Source organism: Oreochromis aureus, linkage group 18 (assembly GCF_013358895.1).
Source record: "Oreochromis aureus strain Israel breed Guangdong linkage group 18, ZZ_aureus, whole genome shotgun sequence".
NCBI lineage: Eukaryota > Metazoa > Chordata > Actinopteri > Cichliformes > Cichlidae > Oreochromis > Oreochromis aureus.
The window spans coordinates 18,834,452-18,858,187 of record NC_052959.1 but is presented as its reverse complement, the minus strand read 5'-3'; the positions used below and the strand labels follow the sequence as shown (position 1 = coordinate 18,858,187).

The window sequence follows — 23,736 nt, the reverse complement described above, 5'->3', positions numbered from 1 at the left end:
AGTAGGAAAGTCCAGTGGCCAGGTCTCTGCAGGAAAAATTAGTAGCTGTATTAATGGTGGCCATCGCAACAGCTTCTGCCAAAGAGAAGCTGAAATGAGCTCATAAGACAGGGCTCTGACTTTTTTCCTTTCATATCTTATCACTCAAGAAGAATATTATAAAGCTGAATGATTAACCACACGTAACTTGTGGACTCAGATACATGAAGTGTTTCAGGTTTTGATTAGTGCGGTTGGAAAGGAGGTGAACCTCGAGCAACTAATAAGCTGCTCGTGGGAACTTTAGCAGTTAGTGGGTCTTCAGCAGGGATAGGAATTTTAAAAAATGATGCCACTTGGGAACCACTTCCAAGTTTTTCAAAGCATTGGAACTGTATGTGTCTGAACTTATCAATTCTTTTATCAATCCCTGTAGCTGCTGGCAATGCACACTAATTGCAGATCAGCAATGTCATACATGCGTGTCTAGTGTTGCCATAAAAAGAAGAATCATTGCAAGGAGGACGAATGATTCCAAAGCATTGCTTCATGAAGACAGATGATAGCAGTGTTAGTTGTAATGTCTGTAACATAATTATTTCAAGCGGGGTGGAAACACCAGCAACATACGCAACATGGGATTCACTTCAAGGATTGTTATGTATTTGATGTGCACCACAAGTGCTACCGCTACAGTTTCCCAACTGAGCAGCTCATCAATGCAGATGTGTAAAAAAACATTTTATTTAACTAAGAAAGCCTGAAAGAAAATGAATGCCATACTAGTATGCCTTTATTTACTCTATTTTAGATGTTAACTGGGAGATTGATGCTACATCTAGAAATAGGCAGTAGTCTGTTTGGGATTTAAAATTAAAAATCAGTTTTGATGACACTGAAAATCTGTTTATGTATAAAAGTGGATCAAGGATCAATAAGGGCTAGGCTGATGTGCAGATTCAATGATGGCACTGATATCAAAAAAACTTTATAAATTCCTATTCATAGTTTTCAGGGAAATTTAAGATTAAATTTCAATTGTAAATTAAAGTCAACACACAGCATGCTTATCGTGCATTTGTACTTGTCAGTCCAAGGTAAAGCTATTTTTGCTCTAAATAGTGCCGTAACTAAAAATAATACGAACTAACCAACAGATACTCTGCAGTGGAGGCTGTCAGGTGTGTGTGTAATTCCCCCCTCAACCACAGGGGGAGACACTTCTCCCGGCACGGTGAACGCTGGAGTTTTGCAGGAACCTCTGACGTGTCAGACTGTCGCCATTTTCCCGAGGAAGGAAACGCCTAGAGGGAACAAAACATTTCAACTGAGTAAGTGTGCAAGAGAGACTTTTTGTTAAAGAAAAAAGAAAAGGTTTTTACATTATCTGAAGGTAAATGTACAAAGCCCCATGTGTTGTCAAGCAAAATTGGCTTTTGTGTGTGTGCGCGATTCCGATCACCATAGTCAGAAAAATCTGACTTGCAGCTTGTTAGCGGAATTATCTGAATCGACTAGTCTGCCCTTCCTTTCTCTGTGCGTGGGAGTTTTTATTTTACTTTCTCGCCCATGTTTTCATATTCACTGTAACTGGGAAACACAAACAGAAATGCAATTGTTTTTTTTATTTGTCAAGTTGGTACTCTTAAAATCTGAGCGGGTCGGACGACTATTAGCGTTGCACCGTAACAAGCTAGCATCACCGTTTGTTTACCTGCTCTGAAACTTTTTGCTCCGAGTTAAATATTGAAAATGTTCCAGTAAGCCGCGTTGAGGCTTCAAAAATATTCGGTTCCAAACATGCTGCATAAACTGAAAAGACAAATACTGGTACAGTGTGACAGCTAGCGAGTTTCCTTATAATTTCATTTAGTAGCTTTCAGGAGTCACAGAGTTTTTAACGTCCCTTTTATCAAGGTTGGTGCTACCACGAGTTTCTGCCTTTAAGTAGTGTTCAGAAGCTCATACACTGCTTATAGTATACATCACACTGATTAATGGGAGTGCGATAATAGAAAACTGCTTACAGGTAATTGTTTTCTTCTCTGGTTAGTGGCGTTGAGGATCCTGGGAGTAGCATCATACTGATTTCTGGGGATATTTAAAAATGTCCTAAAAGTGTCTAACAGCCTTTATAGCTGCTTTTCTCCAAAAATCTGAAGGTGCGAACTATATGTGCCACTTTGTATCAGGTCCAATGTATTTTTAGTGACGATATTTCCATTTTCCACATTTGTAGCCAGTTGCAGGGTACACCCTGAACAGGTCGACAATCTGTGTCACAGGGCTAACACAGAGACATGCACCCATTCACACTCACACCTACGGCCAATTTAGAATGACCAGTTAACCTAACCCCATGCATATTTTTGGACTGTGGGAGAAAACCCACGCAGACCCTGCACAAGGCAAAACATGGAAACGCAGAAACACCCCAGATTGGATTTAAACCCAGGGCCTTCTTGCTGTGAGGTGTGAACAGTTGCACTCCCATGCTGCCCACGTCACTCAATAACAGCAAAATTCCAAACATTCACCTTTAATATTTTGACACAAGCAAATGTAGCTGTCTGTAAGATTATTTGGTCACTCCATAAGATCCATCTCACTGGTTAGATGAGGCTAACAAAATTTTAGTCATGGACAGACTTTATTTAATCCCACAGAGGGGAAATTTACTTGTTACAGCAGTACAAGGGACAGGAAGAAAAAGCAAGTTAGAGATATATATTAAAAAATAAAAACTGAAAAAAAAATAGTGTACAAAAAATACCAAATTGCTATATGCAGAAAAATGCACCGTTTTTATATGTATATTAAGTGCAGTGGGAGTAATAATAATACTCCCACTGTATTTAAGTTGCACACAATAATTTTTATTTAATGTATGGCAATATTAAGGTTTCTTCACTGAAATTTTAGCTTAGCAATCTTTACTAGCCTGGATGGTGTGATCAACACATACTCAGACCTTCAGTTTGCTGTCACAGAAGGTAATCAGAGGCAGTGGGTCCGTCATTTGGGAGGTTGGAACACGGTTTGGTGTTTTCTTATGTTTACCAGCAGCACGTCTCTGTATTGGAGCTGAACAACTCCTCTCTTTCTTCACAGGTTTTCTTTTCTTTTTTTTGTCCTTTTTGGGTTCCTGTCACCAGCCGCCATGGGGAATATATTTGCAGGACTGTTTAAAATGTTTGGGAAGAAGGAGATGAGGATACTTATGGTGGGTCTGGATGCTGCTGGAAAGACAACGATTTTGTACAAGCTTAAACTCGGAGAGATTGTGACTACCATCCCCACAATAGGTAAGACAAAAACTGTTTTACATGACACAGGAAGGAAGCCTAAAACCTCTGTTTGTTTTTAATGTGAATATTTGTTTCATATCTCCAGGTTTTAATGTGGAAACGGTAGAATACAAGAACATCAGTTTCACAGTATGGGATGTCGGCGGTCAAGACAAAATTCGACCGCTGTGGCGTCATTACTTCCAAAACACTCAGGGTACGTTTTTTTCCTCATCGGCTGACATTTGATGGCTCATGTCAGTCTATTTGAACATGTCTTCTGGTTCGTATTTAGAAGATTTACACCCATTTATTTGATTGCACTTGCTCCAGGTCTCATCTTTGTCGTGGACAGCAATGATAGAGAGCGATGTGGAGAGGCTCGTGAAGAGCTCCTGAGAATGTTGGCAGAGGACGAGCTGCGTGACGCCGTGCTGCTAGTGTTTGCCAACAAACAAGTAAGTCATCAAGTCTTTTATATAAGCAGGTGTACATCATAAACACACTTCACCTTTCCTTTATCCTCAGGGCACATGTCTAATGATTTCTCACCTTCTTTTTTATAGGACCTCCCAAATGCTATGAATGCAGCAGAACTCACAGACAAGCTCAATCTTCATTCCCTGCGCAACCGACAGTGGTACATCCAGGCAACCTGTGCCACCACTGGAGATGGCCTCTATGAAGGACTGGACTGGTTGTCTAATCAACTCAAGAACCATTAATGATTACGGCATTTTAAAATCCAATCTCCTCCACCCCAATCTCTGACCTTGCTCTTTACTCTTAAGATCTTGCTAAACTGAGTTACATTGTACTGAAGGCTGCTCTCGTGTCAGCTGTTATTACCACAAACATGCAGGCCAGTGGGGGGGGTGGGCTATTCTTGTAAAGCAGCTTTATTTTTTTTATTTTTTTCACATTTTATGTAAGTGTAAATAAATTTGGTAATGGGGCAGCTTGTTGCACGCTTTAAAATCCTACTGTGGTGATTTTTTTTTCTGGCTGTTGGGCAGCCATGTGTGCATTGAATAGAAAAACAAAGGCAGGGAATTTACCAGCAGATGTTGGCCTACAAACTCAATGCAGTTGAGGTTACACGTACTGTAAGGACTGATTTTAATTTTTTTATTAGAAATAATAAAGAATTATACACTGATTATGCACTACTTGCAACTACTACTGGTAACTTTTATCAGTAACTAGAAGTACCAGCGCCTCAAAATAAGTATAAACACTGGCATTGACTATATGTACTGACATTGCCCCCCCACCCCCGTCACGCACAGTCTGTGAACACCTACTAGCCTTTGTTGTTTTAAGCTAAGAAATGTTGCATTGACCTCACATCTACCTGCTTTGGGTAACAGGGAGGAGGCCAGCCTCTTGAGCCTGCATTGAATTCTTGTATTTTAGAGTCTCAGGTTGAATATGTGCTGCCTTTGCACTGTACTTGTTAGCAAAACTGCATGATGTAGTCTGTTGGTCTTTAAGGGCATGCATTATTATCTACTGGGTGTTTACATCATACAGCTGCAAAGGAACTCTTAGCCCACTAATTACGATAGCCATACACTGTTAATTTGTTGTAAGGAGCGGCTTAGCATCCTCACTAAGGGCTCTGTTAACGTTTGCCTTTTATTGAACTCAAACCTGGGAATTTGCATTGTGCTGCTATGACATTAGTGCCAATGTTTTCCTTTGCAGCACGTTGGGGTTTTTTTTTTTTTTTTTTTCGTAAACTGGCCGTCCGTAAATGCCTTTTTTTTTTTATATGAGACACATCACTTCCCCCCGAAACTTATTTGTAAAGGGTGTGGGTGTTCTAATTGATTGCATTGTTTGATTTTTAGCTGCCTAAAATGTAATGTTATTCTCTTAAGGTTGTCTGTGTTCTTATGTAAAGCTTGGTCCTGCAATTGATTTTCATTTTGTTTCACATCATGTAATAAAATCTAATTTTATGCTGCTTTTTGTAGGCTGTCCCTTGACATCAACTATTACAGAATTAAATGAAGTTTTAGACTATTTAGACAAAAGGATTAGGCATCACCTTGGCATTTTTTCTACTGAACAAATCAATCTAAAACACAATATGAGAACACATATGTGCAGCAATTAATTGGCAATTGATTTTAGTTGCTGCATTAATAGAATTACTATTACAAAGGCCCCAAACTTGTGTCTGTGACCTCTTAAGGCTATCACCCCTTGACCTAGGAAGAAATATGTTGCCCCAAGGTGATGAAACCACCCAGTGCTTAGGTTAAAGCAGTTATGTGAAGAGCACACCCTGTTTCACATTGTGTAAGGGTGGCAATCTAGGGCCACATTCTTGCAGGTTGATTAGGCTGCTACGGTTAATGCAGCCAAGCCTGTAAAACATGGCAGGAGAGTATGGTAGTGTGGAAGAGGAGGTAGTTTGAGTCTTGGGTCCCTCATAGGGTTGCTTTGTCTAGCCTTCTCTCCTGCTGCTTCATCAGCTTGGTTTGTGTGTGGCGGTCTAACGGTACTCGGCCATATAAAAAAATAAAGGGCCAGCCTAGTTTTTTGCACTCTTCTTTATGAATGCCTTGCTCTTTTTTTAGTGTACCCCCCCAGGTGCCAGTCCACAGAATACCCTCTTTCAGACCAATTCAAGGCAAATGCAAACACTACACTCTATTATGACCAGTAAAGAGCATTCCAATGGTATCGCACCAGTCGGAGCTGAACCTAGAATGACGAGGGATTACTTAGAAAGGAAAATGGCCAGTGTCTGAGTAGTAGGATGAGACGGAGATGTATAGATGGGGAAAAAAAAAAAATGTCAAGAAGCATCTTGAAGGACCAAATGTTTAGGTTTTCCAATATGAAAATGTAGCCAATAGAAGTTTGTGTTGAGGGCTTTTTGCCAGCAAGTGCTTAGGTAGTCAGGTGAGTCAGGTTATCCTGGAAGAACGGCTCGAATAGAACTTTCACTTAAAAGAATGGGGTTCAAGTCTATGCGTTTTATTTGTTTTGTTATGGGGTTTTTTCCCCCGTCACTGTTAGATTCAAGAAAAGAAATACTAGCATACACTCTTTTACAACTTTGATTATAATCGTAGAAGGCTTCTTTGGCAGCAAGCCCTTGAAGCAACACATTCCTGTGCAAAAAGTGCCAGTTGTACCATGTCTTTATGGTAACCTTAAAAAAAAAAAAAAAAAGGCACGTTCATGTAAATAATTGAATGAGTCATGTCATGAGGGGGTCATGTAAGAATTTCCATGAGGGATTTTTTGTGTGTGCTTGCAGTAACAATGATCAGGGTTGAAGTAATGTTAAATATCCTGAACCGTAAAAGCTTTGAGGACAAGGTAGAAAATCGTTCCACTTGCTTTGGAAAAAAGTTTCTATATTTATCCAAGATAAAACCGAAAAAATACAAAGCTTAAAGCAATACAGAGTACTTGATATTTGATGATTAAATAACTCATCAATCAAAACCTGTCAAACCAAAACACCAGTGTCACACGAGCAACCTTCTGAATGAAGAAGTTGAAACCTGAGGCTAAAGTCTGTTACACTGATTAGTCCATCCACAGTCTGTTTGGCTGTTCAAGTAAATAAGGTCTTAGGGGTCTGTCAAACTGCTGTAGAGCACTCTGTCCGCATTATGCATGTTTGAATCGGGGGTGGGGGTGGGCACGACATTAGTCGTCCGAGTCTGTGTCATGGCGCCGCCTGTGGCTTTGTGTGGCACCAGCAGGGGCCTTCTTGTGGCTGGAAGGGTTGCGAGGGACAGGAGATCCTCCATCAGAGGAGTCTGTGTCATGCCGCTGCCTTCGATGATGGGGGTCGAAGCGCTGTCGCTCGGCCTTTGCTCCCCCCCTTGAGTGGCTGTCATGGGGTCTGGCTCCGCTCTGACTAACGTATGATGGATTATGATGATGGTGGTCCTTTCTCTGCCTAAAAAGTACAAGGAAACAAATAGTGTTGGGATTAATGCTGTGAGGGTATGGAAGAATAAACGGCACCTGCAAGTCGAAATAACTGGCTGGTTTTTTTTGTTTGATAAAATTGTGTTTAACTTGTACAACAACCCTTGTACAAGAAGTTTATTGTTATTCTTTTCCTATCACACAAGTTACTGAAGCACATAAATAACAATGTTTAATCTGCTATGCCTCTTCAACTGAAATATAAAGAAAGTCTTGTGACGCATGCACTCCATATGTAAGACAACAAGTGAAGTTGTTGTATGTAAGACAGTGCCTCACTGCCCTCTAGTGCTGACACTACAATTTGCCTCCCAACAAAAAGACTGCAATGTAATTTAAAAATATAAAGGTACTTTCGGCTGCTCCCTACATCCCAAGTGGTCAGATGAATTTCGGGTGCAGCTATTGATTATTTTAGCAATCGAGTAATCTATCGATTATTACTCAAATAATCAAGTAATCAGATAAGAAATACTAATAATAATAATAATGAGCAATAATAAATATCAAAAAGAGAAAAAACATGGGTCTTTCAGGATGAACTGCTCATTTGTTTCCATTTTAGAAATTACGTTTTAAAATTTATTTGCATACAAGACCTGTTCAAAAACAAAAAACTAAACCCTTTGATTGTATTTATGTGCCATATTAAAAATGTATTAAAATGTAACTTTTTAAAGAAAACATTTTCTTAAAGTTTTTGCAGGTCTTGCTCGCGTTTACATCATTTAACACATTGACGCGCTACAGAGCCGTGCATTAAACAAAGCAATGAAGCAAAGAATTTGTGTCTAGAAATTTTTTTTATAATCAAATTATTAAGGTAAGGTAAGGTTTATTTATTAAGCGCTTTTCCTAGACAGGCAGTCACAAAGCGCTGTACGCAAAGATTAAAATAAAGAAAACATTAAGTAATAAAACAGACAATATAAACAATGCAAATTCAAAACAATTCAAAAGTGCTGATTAACAGAAGGCCTGTTTGAACAAGAAAGTTTTTAACTGCTTTTTAAAGGATTCCACAGAGTCAACCAAACGTAGCTGTGGTGGTAGACTGTTCCACAGCCTTGGTGCCACAGACTGAAAGGCTCTGTCTCCTTTCGTCTTCAGTCGTGTACGGGGAACAACCAACAAACTCTGAGTCTGTGAGCGAAGACAATGAGCAACAGTGTATTTTATAAGAAGCTTGGATAAATAATCTGGGGCCTGACCATTTAGTGCTATATATATATGTTAAAACAAGAATTTTAAAACGAATTCTAAAATCTAATAGGAGCCAATGTAAAGAATATAAAATGGGAGTAATGTGAGCATGCTTGCTAGAACGTGTTAGCAGCCTGGCCGCTGCATTTTGTATAGCTTGGAGGCGAGAAAGAGATGATTTGACCAAGCTGGTAAACAGGGCATTACAATAATCTAAACACGAAGACACAAATGCATGAACAATTTTTTCTAATTCAGCTGAGGAAACCATATCTCAGAGTTTAGAGATGTTCTTTAAATGAAAGAAACGGGATCGAGACAAAGACTTTACATGTGAGTCAAGGCCCAGAGAAGAATCAAACATGACTCCAAGATTTCGAATATTTGACTTGGCAGAAGGACAGAAAGAGGCAAGAACCTGACTGATTTTAGAATGTAGTTCAGAAGGAGCTACAATCACGGCCTCGGTTTTATTTTTGTTTAAAACAAGGTAATTGTTAGAAAGCCAATCAGAGATTTGAGTTAAACACTGGACTAGGGTGGACAGCCTATCCGGCTGGTGAGGCTTAAAGGACATATGCAGCTGAATGTCATCAGCATAGAAATTACAAGAAATAATCCCAGCTAAAGGAAGAATATAAAAAGAAAATAATAATGGATCCAAAACTGACCCACAACAATTACTCAGTGAATCGTTGCAGCCCCAGATGATTTTTACACCATTCCTATCACAACCCTCGCATATCCAGGCTTAGGACACTAGCTTGTGATCCTTCTCTGCTGGGTTTCGTCTCATCCTGGCCTGAAACCACAGATCTTTTTTTATGCAAGATGAATATAGAGTTATTCTTTTAATAAGTAAGTGCCATTTACCACTTTTTACTCAATTTGAGCACTCAAAGTGCTTTCTTAATGTAAGCCTCGTTCACCCATTCACACACCTACTTGAGGAAGTGCTTTTTTTTTAATGCCTAAGCACTTTAAACCTAATATCCACACGTTCACATTCCGATGGAAGCATTGGGGGCAGATTGGGGTTCTTAGCCCAAAGATACTTCCAATTAGAAGTGGGAGCAGCCAGGGATTGATCTACCTCCACACCCCCCGTCTTTAAAAACATGATTTTAAAAACATATTTTGAGTTTGGTCCAGACTCACGCTGAATAATGTTTGAACGTTAAATGCAGAAATAAACCAACCTCTTCCTGTTGTCCTCAGAATCGGAGGAGGATGAGTCTCTCCTTTTTCGTTTTTTCTTTTTTTCCTTTTTCTTTTTTTCCTTTTTGTTCTTTTTTTCTTTCTTTTTCTTATTACTGTCATGCCTTCAGAGAGGGGAAAGAAAGTAGTGAAGATGACATTTCAAGAAATTACTTTTTTTTTTTTTTATTTCAAATGTATTACTATCAGTAGTATTATTATTATTATTTATGCATTCTCATTCATTTGTTCACCGGCTATTATTAAAAAAAAAAATTAAGAAACTGGAAACAGTGTCAGATTTTGTCCAATAAATCTAAAAGTTTGTGTTTCTGAAACATTTTACAAGTAGTAATTATCCAGTCTCACCTCTGTTCCTCCTCCTGTTTTACTGCACTCTCATTTGTTTTTGTTGCTGAAGCTTCTGCATGACCTTCAGTCCTGACGTGCTGGACAAAAAGCATTTCTTAATTTTTGCACAGAGTGTAAAATGCCTCAAAGCAGAGTAATGTCTAAGCACCACTACCCCAAAAAAGGTAATAACACAATCTTACTGTAAAAACCGGCAAGCCCATTTTAGCAACCTCCTTTTCTTTTTGGGACAGGATCATTCTCCGTGACCCTGCACTGCAGAGGGAAACATTGAAAACACAATAAGACACTTTAGAATCAAAACATTGAGAAAAGAAGCTCTTTTGACACCACTTTTTCCATGATGACAGTTTAAATTTTTGCTGAATTATCAAATACACTAACTGGCCACTTTGCTAGGTACACCCATTCAACTGCTCAATAACACAAATATCTAATCAACCTGTCACAAGGCAGCAACTCAGTGCATTTAGATGTGTAGACATGTTTAAGAAAACATGCTGAAATTCAAACTGAGCATCAGAATGGCGAAGAAAAGACACTGAGCATGGCATGGGTGTTGGTCCCAGAGGGACTGGTATGAGGTTTTTAGAAACTCCTGATATACTGGGATTTTCCAACACAACAATCTCTAGCGTTTACAGAGAATAGTTTTTTGTTTTTTTTTTAAACTTAAAACGTAAGATATCCAGTGAGATACTATCATGCCAATATAGACCAAAATCTCTGAGGAATGTTTCCAGCATCTTGCTGAAGCTATAGCACGAAGAACTAAAGCATTTCTGAAGGCAAAATGACGTTGAACCCTAATAACCCCCAACGAACTAGCTAGTGGGTACCTAATAAAGTGACCAGTGAGTGTATGACTGATTTAAAACAAGACTCCCTGATAAAGATTAAAACTACCTTCACCTTCAGGTTCTACCTTCACCTTAGTGATGCATGCTGTCCTTTTAACAAATGTTCATTTATTTTTATTTTGTTGCTTTTCTATATTTATTTATTTTACTCCAAAAATAAAGCACCTTTAAACATCACTGTTTCATGTGGAAAAAACAAACATAAAAAGAAGTCACCTGGAGCTTCCCAAACCAGAAACACGGTCAACATTTCTCTCATCGCCATCAGCCTCGTCCCTCCTGCAAACCTCTACAAGGTCCTGTCATAGAAAGTCAAATAAAAATTCACATCACTAAGCTTTTGAACAATAGCAGATTATTTTTTTTAAAAAGCTTTCATAATTTAAGTCACACACCTCTTTGGTCAGACCAGTCGGTTGTCTCTTTATATTCTTGTGCCCTCTAAATTGATAATGGAAAATTAGACATTACTAAACTGGTCAGTTTAAACTTCCAGTTTTATCTCTTTTATGGGAAGTTGTACATACAGTGCAGCCATCAACGCTTCTTCCTCTGCTGCCTTGACAGCAGCAAGTTCCTCCTCCCTGGACAAAGGTGCACCACCTTTTTTGTCCTTTGCATACCATGTCAGATCTTTGCCTTTTTGCCATCGCCCTACTGGTGCCATCAACGAGTTACCTGGAAACAGAGGAAGTGATGACAGGTGATAAAGATAACAGATAGAGATTCCAGAATATGATGTATGATAATTTCCTTTTAATTCTTAAGAATTAAGAGAAAATGTATTTATTATTTCCTAAAATACTGTACATCTCAATATAGTTTAAAAAAATTCAGTCCCTTCTTATGGAGATAGTATACCTTAGAAGTAATATTATCCAATATTTGTAACATTTTTGGCCAATAAGGACACTTTAAATAACAGTCTGACATCTTTTTAATTTGACTTAGAAAAACAAGAAAATTTTTAATCACAAAAAACATCTTTATTTAGTCATTGGCTCTTTATTACACAGTTTAAACATTTGGGTAAGCCAAAATGTATGCAAATACTGCCATCAGTATCAGTGTAACCCTATTAATTTTAATTGGAGTGGCAGCTCACAGTGAGTGTGTTTTGGGCCATAGCATAACATTGAATAAAGCCTGTTTTACAGAAATACAGATAGTCTCAACATTTTTTTTCCCCAAACAGTCAAGAATTGTGCATTTTTGTTTTGAAATTATTTACAGTACGTATAGGCGGGTAAAGTGAATTAAAAAAAATGTCTTGTGTACACACGATAATTGTGTGTGTACAAAACAATGTGCACAAACACAAACTTTATTGGATTTTAGGGCCCCCACACTAAAATGACTTATTCATTAATCATGGCAAATGTTGGTATTGTTAGTATTATCGTTTTTTAAGTTTCCTTTTTATGTACAACTTAAAAGAAAAATTACTTTTTTTAATCTTTCTGTTAACATCCTCCCCTCCACAGCCACGTGTTTAAACAAACATTTTTAACATCTGCTGCTAACATCATGTATAATGAGGCCCTTACTGTACAATAATATTAATATGATGCTTTTCCTTGAGTGCTTTTTCAAAATGCACTTTCCTGAACAATTTAAGTAGGGTTACTTTTGGGAGTCTTATTTTTCATCGGTGGTGGCCGCTACGTAGGCTAGCTGCTGTTGGTTTGCTTGGCATGCTGGCACCTGTGTAGGCTCACATAACGGAGAGACTACGTGTCTGTGCTCAGGGGGGGAGCAATGAAAGCTAGGACTTGCTTTGTGTAGACTGAAAGACAAGGCGAAAACCGAGCCATTAGACCCATCCAGACTTCGTGTAATGAGGGAAACGACAACAAAAGGTATGGGAGAGTTGTATGTGAGGCCGTGGTGTGCGTAGTTTAAGAGCTCCGTTAAAGCGGTATGAGCAGCACCGCATCTGGTTGCTGCTGATAGCAGACAGATGGCTACTATCTCCTGTACTTACCGAGATAGTTTTCTCTGTGTTTATCGACTTTCACTTCATTCCAGTTGAACTGGTCCTGACCTCCCCGTACACCTCCAGATCTCGAGGAACCGAACATTTTTAGTCTGGTATCTCTAAAAGTTAAGGCAAAAACAATGTCCTGTTAACGCGAAGAGCTAACTTGTAGCCACGTTAGCACATGACCCGCGCGACCGGCTAGGCCTTCAGCTAACACTCATCCGGGGAGTTTTTGTGGTAAGTTTAAATTCCCTATGGTTACTAGGACCTGTTGGTGAGAGGCTTGCTTCTTAGTGGTAATGCTTCCTTTGGCTAGAGGCACTGCTTCCAGTTTCCCCAAGTCTCCGCAGAGCGCAGGGGAAATAGTTTGTTTAAACGCTAGTTAGCTTAAAATCGTTAATATGCGTCTTTAGGGTTATAGTAATTACTGCCAGCCCGCGCACATGTCGGTACTGCCGCTTTTGAAGAAGCTGCCTGATTCCAGTTGAAAGCATACATACATTCACAATAATAATAGTTTTAAAATATCAGCCTCTTCGTTATTATTTGTTTGGCTAATGTTGCTAAAAGCCGTGCTTTTTCAGCATTCTATCGCGCGCATTCTCGACGCTCATGAACGTCACTTGTTGGTGTTTTGGCCTGTGGTGATGACGTAGGCAGCACGGGTATCTTTAATAGCTCTCGCGGTGAAGACTCGGAGCACAGCAGGGGAGGGAGAAGACACTCAGGAGACGGTGCTTTAAGTTGTGGATTAACGCTATTCCTGCCCCATAATGAGACATTTTTCCAGGCTATTTTCAGGTAGGAATGAGGACGTTTGGTGGGGTTTTCTGCTCTCTCCAAATTGTGTGTTGTATCACGATATCTGAGCGTGCCATTCATTCCTGGAGTCCCAACAGAGAAGAAGATGGTTCATATGTTTACTAGAGTGTTTTAAATTAACATGGCTGACGCAATGTTGCCTGTGGTTTAATAGTTAGCAAGTCAGGTTTGGGAAATGTGATTCGGGCATGGAATAATGTAAGAAGTGCATTTAAGCCTATTTTAAATCCCCATTTCACTTCCAACAACTTTAACTCCTTGTTACAATAATGTCAGTTTTTATATGATTGTAACATACAGACTTCGCAGTTCCTGTGTGCTATATATTAACATCAAATGTATATGAAAAACAGATGACGAGGTCTCACTATGTGAAAAAGATACGAACTGTTTGTCCTCCTGATTGGAACAAAGCAACTGTTATCTTAATGTTACATACTGTTAGGGCGACCTTTTGTTCTCCTGCCTTTCACACATCTTGAGACAGTGTCCCACATTTTGGCTGGGTCTGCAGGACACACACTTTTCTAAACTCTGGGTCTTACCCAGTACATATGAAGGGAAGGCTTCTTATTACAGTCAAATGAAGTAAACCATCTATTGTTGTGCCCATCAGCGAAAATTACAAATTACCCCAAGTTACAAACCTGATTTTGATGAATGTAGTGGAAAATACTACAGACAAAACGAAGCAGCAGTTAAATTGTGTGTGCCATAATCGTCTGAAAACTGCTGAAAAAAAATGTATACCAATCTGTGGATCCCTACAGAAACTGAAAGACTGTTACTGGACAGAACAGAAGCTGAACTAAGAGACAATACAGAAGTGTATATAAAAGCTTTAACATGAGACTATAAGACTTAACTTTAGCTGCCTTTTATCCTTATTGTATTTACTTAGTAAGAGATTTGGAAAAGCTGCACTAATCTATTTGACACCTCCCATCATTGTTTTTCCCCACGTTTAGTTTGTTGTATCTGTTCACCCAACATCCTATGCGTGGTATTACAGGATTGTTACACGATGGACCAAAGCTTTGTAACGGATTTTTCCAATCACATTTTCCCAGAGACAGAAGTTCAGTTAGACATCAATTAGATTTTTTTTTCAATTCAGTTTTAAATATATAGCACCAAAAAACAACAGCAGTCACCTAAAGGTGGTTTGCATTGACATGTTCATTTTTGTTTTGTTTTGGGGGTTTTTGGCCAAAATTGACCAGGGAAATTATTATAATGTCTTTTAAGCCCATATAAGACCCAAATATGCAAAATATCAGGAAATATTTGCTTAAAAGGAGGCTGCATAAACTTTCTTTAAAGAAAAATATCCAGATTTTTATTTCTTGGAACGTTCACACTGAACATGGAGCCGCTTGTCTTTGACTTCCAAAATGCAACATTGCATGTGATTTTCAAATCGCACTTCAGGAAATTATTGCATTACACGCAATTTAGTGCACGTGGTTAAAGTCAGGCACCGTGCAGCTTCCAATAAATGTTGTGTGCTGATTATAAACTCACATGGCTCTCATTTCCTCTCATGCTGCTCTGTTTATGTAGGAAAGGTGTTCTGTGGGTATGACTTTATGTGGGAGGAAAAATTGCCTTTCGATGTTGTGCTGGTTCTGTTTTACATTTAGATTGCAGTTAATTATTTTAGTGTCTTGTGTTCTTACTTCAAGGGGGCATGCTATGCTCTTTACAGCTTGATAATTTCATACTTGGACTCTGCTAGAGTAGCTTTGCATGATTTACAGGCCAGCCCTGCTGGAGTAAATAATCAAATATTAAACATAAAATCCTATAAGTTGTTTAAAGAATCCAGTTTTTGTAAAAGGAACTCCTACATCCTTTTATTAGCCATGATTCTGTTTATGGGAAGCATTCGAAAGGTGATGGAGGACAACTGCTTGGCAATCAGAAGGCTCATAATAATGTGAATTTTATTCTCTGCTCTTAAAAGATCACATGAGCGTCCCAACATGCAGATGAGTTTACTTTTGCTTTCATTTTAAAAGATTGCTTAGACTTTATTGGGATTCAGTGCATCAATCAAGTGACGGAAAACCTTATTTTTGGATTAATTGCAGACCCATCCGACACCTCACCTTGACGTAGTAGTGTAGTTAAAACTGGTGTCTTAATGCCTTTTATTATGCTGTGTTATCTTCTTTACTAGGTTCAGTGTTTTTTCTAGACACTTTGAGTGTCTTTTAATGAGAGGTTGTTTGAGCATTAGGGCTGAAACCAAAATGCATACATGGCTGCATTATAGCAAGTCATTAGCAAGTAATAAGATATTTAAACTGAATCATAAGATGGAACTTAAAAAAAAAAAACTAGTGCAGTAAAATTGGCCCTGCCCACTCCCCGTCTCTCCACCCGTCTGCTTTTAAACACAATCTACAGACACACAATCGTTCCCTTCCTGTTGACTTGATTTTCCTGTCTGCGTCAGCTCTGTGTGTTTTGAGGTAAGGGGGTAAGGAGGAACATGAGACTCATTGCTCAATTCTTTACTTTTGGTTGATAGTCAAGCAATTTGTAATAAAAGAAATGTGATGTAACAGGGAAGAAAAAGAGAGATGTAGAGAAACAAAGAACTCTGACTGCTCACAAGCTTTTTGCAGATTTTAGTTTGAAGGCTGTTTAAGGTGTAGTTTGAGTAAATAGAAATATCTGTTAATTAAATTTAAGATAACTTTCTTTTCTTTCTGACACTCACAACCAGAGTTGGGTGCTCCAATTAGTAGTTGTTCCTCGACAGCACTATGGTAACTTCACAGCTTCCTTACCAGTTGATTGCTTTAGCTCTCCTGAGGGCTGTTTTGCTCTCATCATGAGGGTTTTTTTTTTTTTTTAAACATTGCTGACTTAGTATTTTACGGTGTGTCCCTCACCTCGCCGAGGCTTCTCTTTAACTGCCTTTTACTAACAAAAGAAGGAAAAACCCTTGTGACTGCACAGAGTAATGTTGGTCCAGTGATGACTCATATTGTGTGGTTACGGATTTGCTCTGCAGCCTCGCCCATTTGTTTCCTATAACAAACCACACTCTTCTTTTCCGCTGTTATTTCAGTTATGGCTGGACCCAGGCCCGTGGTGTGTAGTGGCCCATCAGGGGTGGGAAAGAGCACTCTGCTGAAGAAGCTCATGAAGGAATATGAAGGTGTCTTTGGCTTCAGCATCTCACGTAAGTGTGTCTGTCTGTGTCCCTGTAAAGAATTTCACATTACTTTTAATATTTATTATTTTGCTGTTGAGGTTTGTTAGTCATGAGTAAAGTTTTTATTTTCTCCCTAAGTGAGTAACAAAGTGTTGCAGCTCTAGATTTTTAAACTCGAGTGTGACAGAAGTGTCTTATCTGTTCTCAGATACGACAAGAAAACCCCGACCTGGAGAACAGAACGGCATAGGTGCGGCATGTCACTGCTCTTTCACAACCAATGAACCTGAAAGCAGCCTGATTAAACAGTTGGATTTTTTTCTCAATTGTCCTTTCTTTCTTCTTCTTTTTTTTCCTCCCGGGTTTCAGATTACCATTATGTTACGCGGGATGTGATGCAGGCAGGCATTGACAATGGCGATTTTATTGAGAGTGCAGAGTTTTCCGGGAACCTGTATGGGACGAGTAAAGCAGCTGTCCAAGAGGTCCAATCCAAGAACCTCATCTGTTTATTAGACATTGATATGCAGGGTGTGAAGAACATCAAAAAGACAGACCTCAATCCAATGTTCATTTCCATCCAGCCGCCATCCATGGAAATCCTGGTAAGCACATAAGATTTGAAGTGTGCACAACACGTGTCTGTAGATTCCCATTTTTGCCACCAAACAAGTGGGTGTTATCACCAGTTAAATTTGCATCACGGGGATCAGGTAAAACGGGTTTTGGCTGCTCTGTGGAGATTTCTGAATAGCTTCTATAGGTTGAACCTGTTCTCTTGTTTCAGGAAAAGCGTCTAAGAGGCAGAAAAACAGAGTCGGAGGAGAGCCTCCAAAAGCGTTTACAGACAGCCAAAATAGAGATGGAGTTTAGTAAGTAGCTGTGATTTGCTCTCAACAGATCAAAGTTACAAACTACAAATCTGCATGTCATAACCGACCATGAATGGATCTCCTTCTAGGCAAAGAACCTGGTGCGTTTGATGTTATAATCATCAATGATAATTTGGACGATGCTTATGCGAAGTTGAAAGACGCTCTTAAGGAGGTGAGTTACAATTTCACAACACACACTTTTTATTTATTTTTTGCAATCTGTCAATTTAAAGTTTGGCAATTAAAGTTTTAACATTAACCTTAAATGTTATGCCAGGAACACTTTTAATTATTCAATTTATTTTATTCTAAACTAAACATCCAAATAGGGATATTTACTCTGTCTTCAAAATGACAAAACTGTGATTAATAAACAGCAATAAGACGGAGATGGTCTGCAGTTGAATAGGGGCATATCAGCAAGTGCATGCAATTTTTTTTGTTGACAATATTGCAATTAACTGTAACAAACAGGTGAAAAGTGCAAATCTGTTGCCATCTGCATACAAAGAAATTCACATTAAACAGAAATTTGATATTAACTGCTCACATTCAGTCCACCAGGACCTCATGTAACCTCTGAAACAAAAATTCTGTCTTAACTTTATGAATTGGATGGCAATCTAATCAAACTGTCCCCAGTCTGAGAGTGAATGCAGTCATTACAGGTTCCAATCATTTCAGAGAGGTTTTAAATTTATAGTAAGCCCTCTGTACTAGTTGGAGTTGTATAAAATGCATTTAACCTTAGATGTTTGTCAGAAAGATGTTACTAAAAGTTGATGAAGAATAAACCTTTACTGAATTCAGTTAGCTCAAAAGGTTTTGCCATTTTGTCTGGGATGACTGGTAGGTTATGAATAAGAAAAATATTGGAACCACATCCTGTAGAAACTACTTGCAGCCAGAGTGATTACTGTTCAGCAAACGTTGCATAGGCTTGCTTTCATGTTCTTAGTCTGTTCTTAGTCTCTTGCCACAGATCGATGTGTTCCCTGACTAATTATAAAACCTTTTTTTTTTCTCTGCAGGAAATTGATAAGGTCAAGAAAGTGTCCTCATAGGAGACAGCAGCATCGTGGTCCTCGTTCAGCCACTCCTCACAACACCACCTCACAATTCCACTCTTGTACATTCCCTCAGATGGTGGTCTGTGAAACTAGGACAATTTCCTTCAGCAGATATACAAACAGCTTTTGTTTAGAAGTAGATACTAATAAATAACTTGGTGTAAAGTGGAACATTTTTATTTAATTTTTTTTTTTTTATACAGACAAAGTGCTTTCCACATTTTTATTTTTACACTGAAGAGAAGACACCCCGAGAACTCTTACTTGAAGTACAACTGGCATGATAAGCAGGAACAATTTAATGCACACAGAAAATACTTTGTGCAACCGTATTCTTTTGCAGAAGTACAATTCATTCCATCATCTGGACAGACTGGTTTTTCAAGGATTAGTTTGTTTGGAGGGGGGTTGTTTGGGGTTTTCTTTTCTTTCCATGTTTTGCAACCAGCTACACTGTGTTGATGTTTGATGTCTTAGATGCAGTGAAATGTACAGGTGATGGTCAGAGTGAGAGATTAAAACCAGCACTCGGCCCCTCAAAATTTGGTAGGTAGGTAGGTTTGGGCAGTATCTTAGTATCGTGTGGTACCAGGCTATTTTAGACAGAGTACTTTCTGTACTGTTAAAAATACAGACACTCCTTTGTGTTATGCTTATGTGATGTATTTAGGTCATATTGTAGCGCACAGCACTCGTCAGAGGGCAGTTGCTTCTGATTAACAGCTGAGCTGAGCAAGCTGTGAAACATGGCTGTTGCAAATGTTGGGGTGGATTTTGAGTTTAGTCTCATCTCCCTAAAGATAAACAGTTTGCTTTGAGAAATTTGCGCCTAAAGATTGTAATAGTTCAAAGTGAGCACCACCTGCCTGTATTGAATAGTGTTTTGCTACGCTCTGGTTGTGTAGTTATGCCGTTTATTCTGACACAACTGTTCAGTGTCTAGATCAAAATAATCAGGGAAGCTGATTTTATTTTTAATTTGGCAGATAGCCGCTTAACCTAACAGTGAAACAGTGTTGTGTTCTGATAATGTTAATGAGTTTCATAAACGAATATTTCTGGTGCCAGCTAGCGAGGGTTGGAGAGATTAAGCATTCAGTCAGATAATCTCTCACCCTCCTACCTGAAGTGTCATCTGTCATCATCAGCTTTTAGTTTATTTACACAAATGTAATCGTATACCTGGTGAAATGTGAGGAAGGTAAGAAAGACTCGGTATCGCCCAAGCCTATCAGGAAAACGTGGTGACTCTTTATATTTAGGGGATACATACAAGTCAGCTATACCTTTGAAACAGTAACATTATTCCAGTGTTGATAAACGCTTTCCATTTTTATTTTATTTTACTTTTTTTTTCATTATTTTATATAACTTGCCAGGTAATGTCCTGGTTCCTTACACTCTTTGTTTGCTGGAAAACCATACTGCTGTGCTCATGTAGAATTGAATCCCATCACAGAGGTACAAACAGTACTACATTGTATTCTTTTGTAACACGTGTTTATTTAATGTTGTACATTTGTGAAAACTTTATATTGTGTAAGTTTCAGTTTTCAGCTTTAGCTGTACAGTAAAATGACAGCGAATTTTTTGCTTTTTTATTGCTTAGAATTAAGAAAACAGTAAATATTTTTAAAATTTCCATTTTAGATTGGATAGTCAATTATGCCTAAATCGGTATATTCCTGTACCTTGTAACATTCATTCCTTTGCACAGAGAGCTTTATGTTCCTGATGCTACCATTTAAATTCAAGTTTTGCAAATGTTACATCATGCTGAACAAATACACAAAGGCCTCTTTAAAACCAAACTAGCTGTTATAGAAATGTTCATGTTGTAAACATGTACTCAGTTCATGTCCAGCACTATGACTTTTATGTTGAAACATCAGTAAATATGTTACCATACAACAATGCAGAATTTGTGCTACATAAAGAAATTACTACAGAAGCTAATTATGTGGTGTATTTGCAGTACCTTTATTCAACTGAACACTTTGTACTCAACCATGTTTTGTCCAAAACTACACATGTACAGTACAAGCAAGTACAATCAGTTTGTGATTTAAAATTACATAAAATCATCCTTTTAACAGACACCTTTTGATCAACACAAACACCACACATGTTTAATTAGGAAGTTACTCTAGTTACTTTTAAATTGCACTAAAAAGGTAGTAAATTTTGTCAGCTCAATTTGCATAAACATCTGCACTTAATCAAATATAAGATGACAACTGGTTATTCTAGAGAAACACATCTGTCTTGGAGAAGCAAATACATGCAGTCACTCATCTACATATTTGTCACTTGCATAGGAATATCCCTGTAACAGCCTGTGAGTTTACAGGCTGTTTCACTGCACTAGCAGACACAAATGCGAAAAAAGTCGAGTAAAAAATTCAGTTAGTTGATGGTAGGAACTTGGAAACAAGCATCTGTTCACCTACCACATGATTTGCTTGCGCAAGTGTCATGTTTGTATAAACTGCTCACTAAGGAATCATTCACAACACCACAAAATAATGTAGTAGAGACTTGTGATTCTCCAGTTTGATTAGACAATTCTGATTAACTAACAGCTCCTGAAACACAACAGTCCCACAGTTTACACTACTTTTATATTCAGTGTTGCTTACTTGAAACACGCGTCTCATTACCTCCCAATATTTCCAGCTCCAGGAATCCAAAGTGCCATAGCATGGCCTGAATGGTACAAAAGTAAAACCTGAAAAAATATAAATCCTATTCATGTATGTAGCAATGGACTAAGGATTACATCTGGATCAGTTAATACCAGGGTTTAAAGCTGATCATTCAGCGTAGGTACACTGTTTAACATCATTGTAATTTGTTATCTCTCAAAAATGCATTTTATACCCAATAAAGCCCAATAAAAAATAGACACTAGATTTCTCTGCAGTCACAAATTAATTATAACAATCATGCGAGTAAATAACTGTAATATGGCATACCAGTGGATTAACCATCACAGAAACATAAAACTGATTTTGGTAATCACCACTACTGTTAATTTAGGGAGCTGTGACATAAACCTTACACTGGGGGTGGCAGTCTCATAAATTTGTCAATCACTGTATGTATAACCAAAAACATGTATTTTTTATTTAAAGAATTCAACTCATAATTAGATATGAAGGTTTTAATCAGTAAATGTCAGACCTTTCTTAGCTTCTGCCCATCATGCATATTGTACATCACACAACATGTATATGTTTAGCAGAACAGCATCAGACTGAAACCTGCCTACAGTGAAACAGTTATCCCTATAGTTTCCATCTCATCTTATCTGTAAGAGACAGTAGAATCTAACAATTTGTCAAGAAAATAACTAAGGATGACGCTATTATCTGATTGGCAGGCTAAAAATGGAATGGTTTGTCAAATGCAGTAAATGTTGCTCAGGTTACGATCTGTATTTTCATATGTAGTGAATGTCCCTATTTAAGACTAAGAGGGTTTGTGATGCCAAATTAAATGTTTGCTTTTCACTGGTTCTGATAAAGGTCATCTCTAATTTTAAGAGTGACAGGATTGCCAACTGATGTGTAACCATAGGTCTGAGTTGACACTTTGGTTTTAAAACTCTGCTGCCTGCCCTCAACTCTCTGCACCTCTGAGCAGTACGAAGGTTTCACTTCCAGCTTTGCATGGCTCACTTGAATAGGCACGTTCCTCTCCGCCCTGGACCGAGCCTCCCTGGCCTGCGGTGGGACAGCAGATGAGAAAAGGCTGCTGGAGAGATTCTCCCTGAAGCGACTAAAGAAGCCAGTCCTTTGCCGGGGCACCGCATCAGGCCGGCCCACGTTGAGAAGCACCGGCTGTCCCACTGTAGAACCGCCAATCTCTCTCTGAAGCACAGAGATCTCACAAGGCTTTTCATCAACGTGTTGCGTGTGGGAGGAGCCATAAGTCTCTCCTTCCTCTGGGACGTAATCCTCCAAGTCCTCAAGGGTTAAAACACGATCTCCTTGTTTTAGGAACACAGGCTCTTGCTTTCTTGCAGATGTATCCTCCTCGTCATCAGGTTCAAAAATTACAGTTTGTTGATCATCCAGGTCGTCGTCATCTTCTCCAGCTGTAGCAAGGACAGAAGAGAGCTCGTGCGGCTCCCCAGAAGCAGACCCAGATGGAGCGTCAGTCACCTCTTCCTCCCAGGAGAGCGGCTGGCTGCTGATGTCTCCCTGCAGCTGAGCCTGTGCTTGCTCCACAAGCTTGTTGTTGGAATTGTTAGCATTTGGGTTTTCCACTGGAGACCTTTTGGGTCTCAAGGGAGTGCCTGCACGATCAGACCCTGCTGGTGAAATACCTCTCCTCCTGGACAGCCTGGGAGACTTATTGACCTTATACTCGATGACCTCTTCTACTTCAACCCACCTGGGCTTGCTCTCTATTCCCCTGGCTTCCGCCCCCTGGGGATCAGTAACATAGAGAGTTGGGATAGTGGTCTTTCTTGGAGTGGGCATCCTCCTTGTCCTGGTTGTAGGAGGCTCGGGGGTGGAAGTCTCAGAGCGGTGGACACCAGCAAGAGTCAAGCCGGGTGATCTGTGTCTTCTCATTCGAGGATTCTTCACCACGGTGGTTATAGTCTCCTCACTGGAATAAGAAGTGCATTAGGCCTATGTAAATAAAATCAACCTTGCTTGGAGTCTTGGATTTAAAAATAATAGAATAGTATTAGCTGCAGTAATTAGGCTGCCAGTTGAAGTAGACAGCACCCTGATGAGAACAGCCCACCCTTTCATTATCCTTGTGATAGATTCCTTTTGCATCCAGGCTATAAATACTAAACACACACATGCACAATGTTATCTAATAAAAGCAATACCTACACGGTTACATGAACCCAAAAACTGCAGTGGAACTTTCTCTTAAAAGAACCCCCCTTAAAGATTCCTAAAATATATATTATATAGAAATTATTTTATTAAAATATA

At 38.9% G+C, this 23,736-nt stretch overlaps 4 protein-coding genes across 9 annotated transcripts in view; 2 read left to right on the top strand and 2 right to left on the bottom strand.

Moving 5' to 3' along the window:
* Positions 1–1,191: 1,191 nt before the first annotated feature.
* arf1 (ADP-ribosylation factor 1) lies at positions 1,192–5,235 on the top strand. Of its 3 annotated transcripts, none has more exons than XM_031737760.2 (5): positions 1,192–1,310; positions 3,091–3,284; positions 3,373–3,483; positions 3,600–3,724; positions 3,833–5,235. In XM_031737760.2, exons 2-5 carry the CDS (start codon positions 3,140–3,142, stop codon positions 3,989–3,991), a joined length of 540 nt encoding a protein of 179 aa, XP_031593620.2. In that variant the 5' UTR covers positions 1,192–1,310; positions 3,091–3,139; the 3' UTR covers positions 3,992–5,235. The 3 variants fall into 3 exon arrangements, with proteins under 3 accessions (XP_031593620.2, XP_039458180.1, XP_039458181.1); XM_039602246.1 differs by having other exon boundaries at positions 1,250–1,372; XM_039602247.1 differs by lacking the exon at positions 1,192–1,310 and adding an exon at positions 1,880–1,896.
* A 1,006-nt stretch (positions 5,236–6,241) lies between these two features.
* On the bottom strand, positions 6,242–13,442 carry c18h1orf35 (chromosome 18 C1orf35 homolog). Its single transcript, XM_031737741.2, has 9 exons — positions 13,111–13,442; positions 12,846–12,958; positions 11,389–11,539; positions 11,257–11,302; positions 11,078–11,160; positions 10,184–10,256; positions 9,999–10,078; positions 9,632–9,754; positions 6,242–7,197 (listed from the first exon to the last, which is right to left on the bottom strand). Exons 2-9 carry the CDS (start codon positions 12,940–12,942, stop codon positions 6,942–6,944), a joined length of 909 nt encoding a protein of 302 aa, XP_031593601.2. The 5' UTR covers positions 12,943–12,958; positions 13,111–13,442; the 3' UTR covers positions 6,242–6,941.
* On the top strand, positions 12,414–20,734 carry guk1a (guanylate kinase 1a). 4 transcript variants are annotated; one of them, XM_031737743.2, is made up of 7 exons: positions 12,414–12,720; positions 16,747–16,860; positions 17,042–17,083; positions 17,203–17,438; positions 17,621–17,705; positions 17,795–17,880; positions 18,740–20,734. In XM_031737743.2, the coding sequence occupies exons 1-7, from the start codon at positions 12,699–12,701 to the stop codon at positions 18,770–18,772; spliced, it is 618 nt and encodes a 205-aa protein (XP_031593603.1). In that variant the 5' UTR covers positions 12,414–12,698; the 3' UTR covers positions 18,773–20,734. The 4 variants fall into 4 exon arrangements, with proteins under 4 accessions (XP_031593603.1, XP_031593604.1, XP_031593602.2 ...); XM_031737744.2 differs by lacking the exon at positions 12,414–12,720 and adding an exon at positions 12,944–13,079; XM_031737742.2 differs by lacking the exon at positions 12,414–12,720 and adding an exon at positions 13,465–13,643.
* obscnb (obscurin, cytoskeletal calmodulin and titin-interacting RhoGEF b) overlaps positions 18,963–23,736 on the bottom strand; it is a 59,142-nt gene continuing 54,368 nt past the window's right edge. Inside the window, exon 81 of the mRNA XM_039602475.1 lies at positions 18,963–23,395. Coding sequence (XP_039458409.1) covers positions 22,288–23,395 — 1,108 coding nt within the window. The 3' untranslated portion in view covers positions 18,963–22,287. The remainder of the gene's footprint in view (positions 23,396–23,736) is intronic.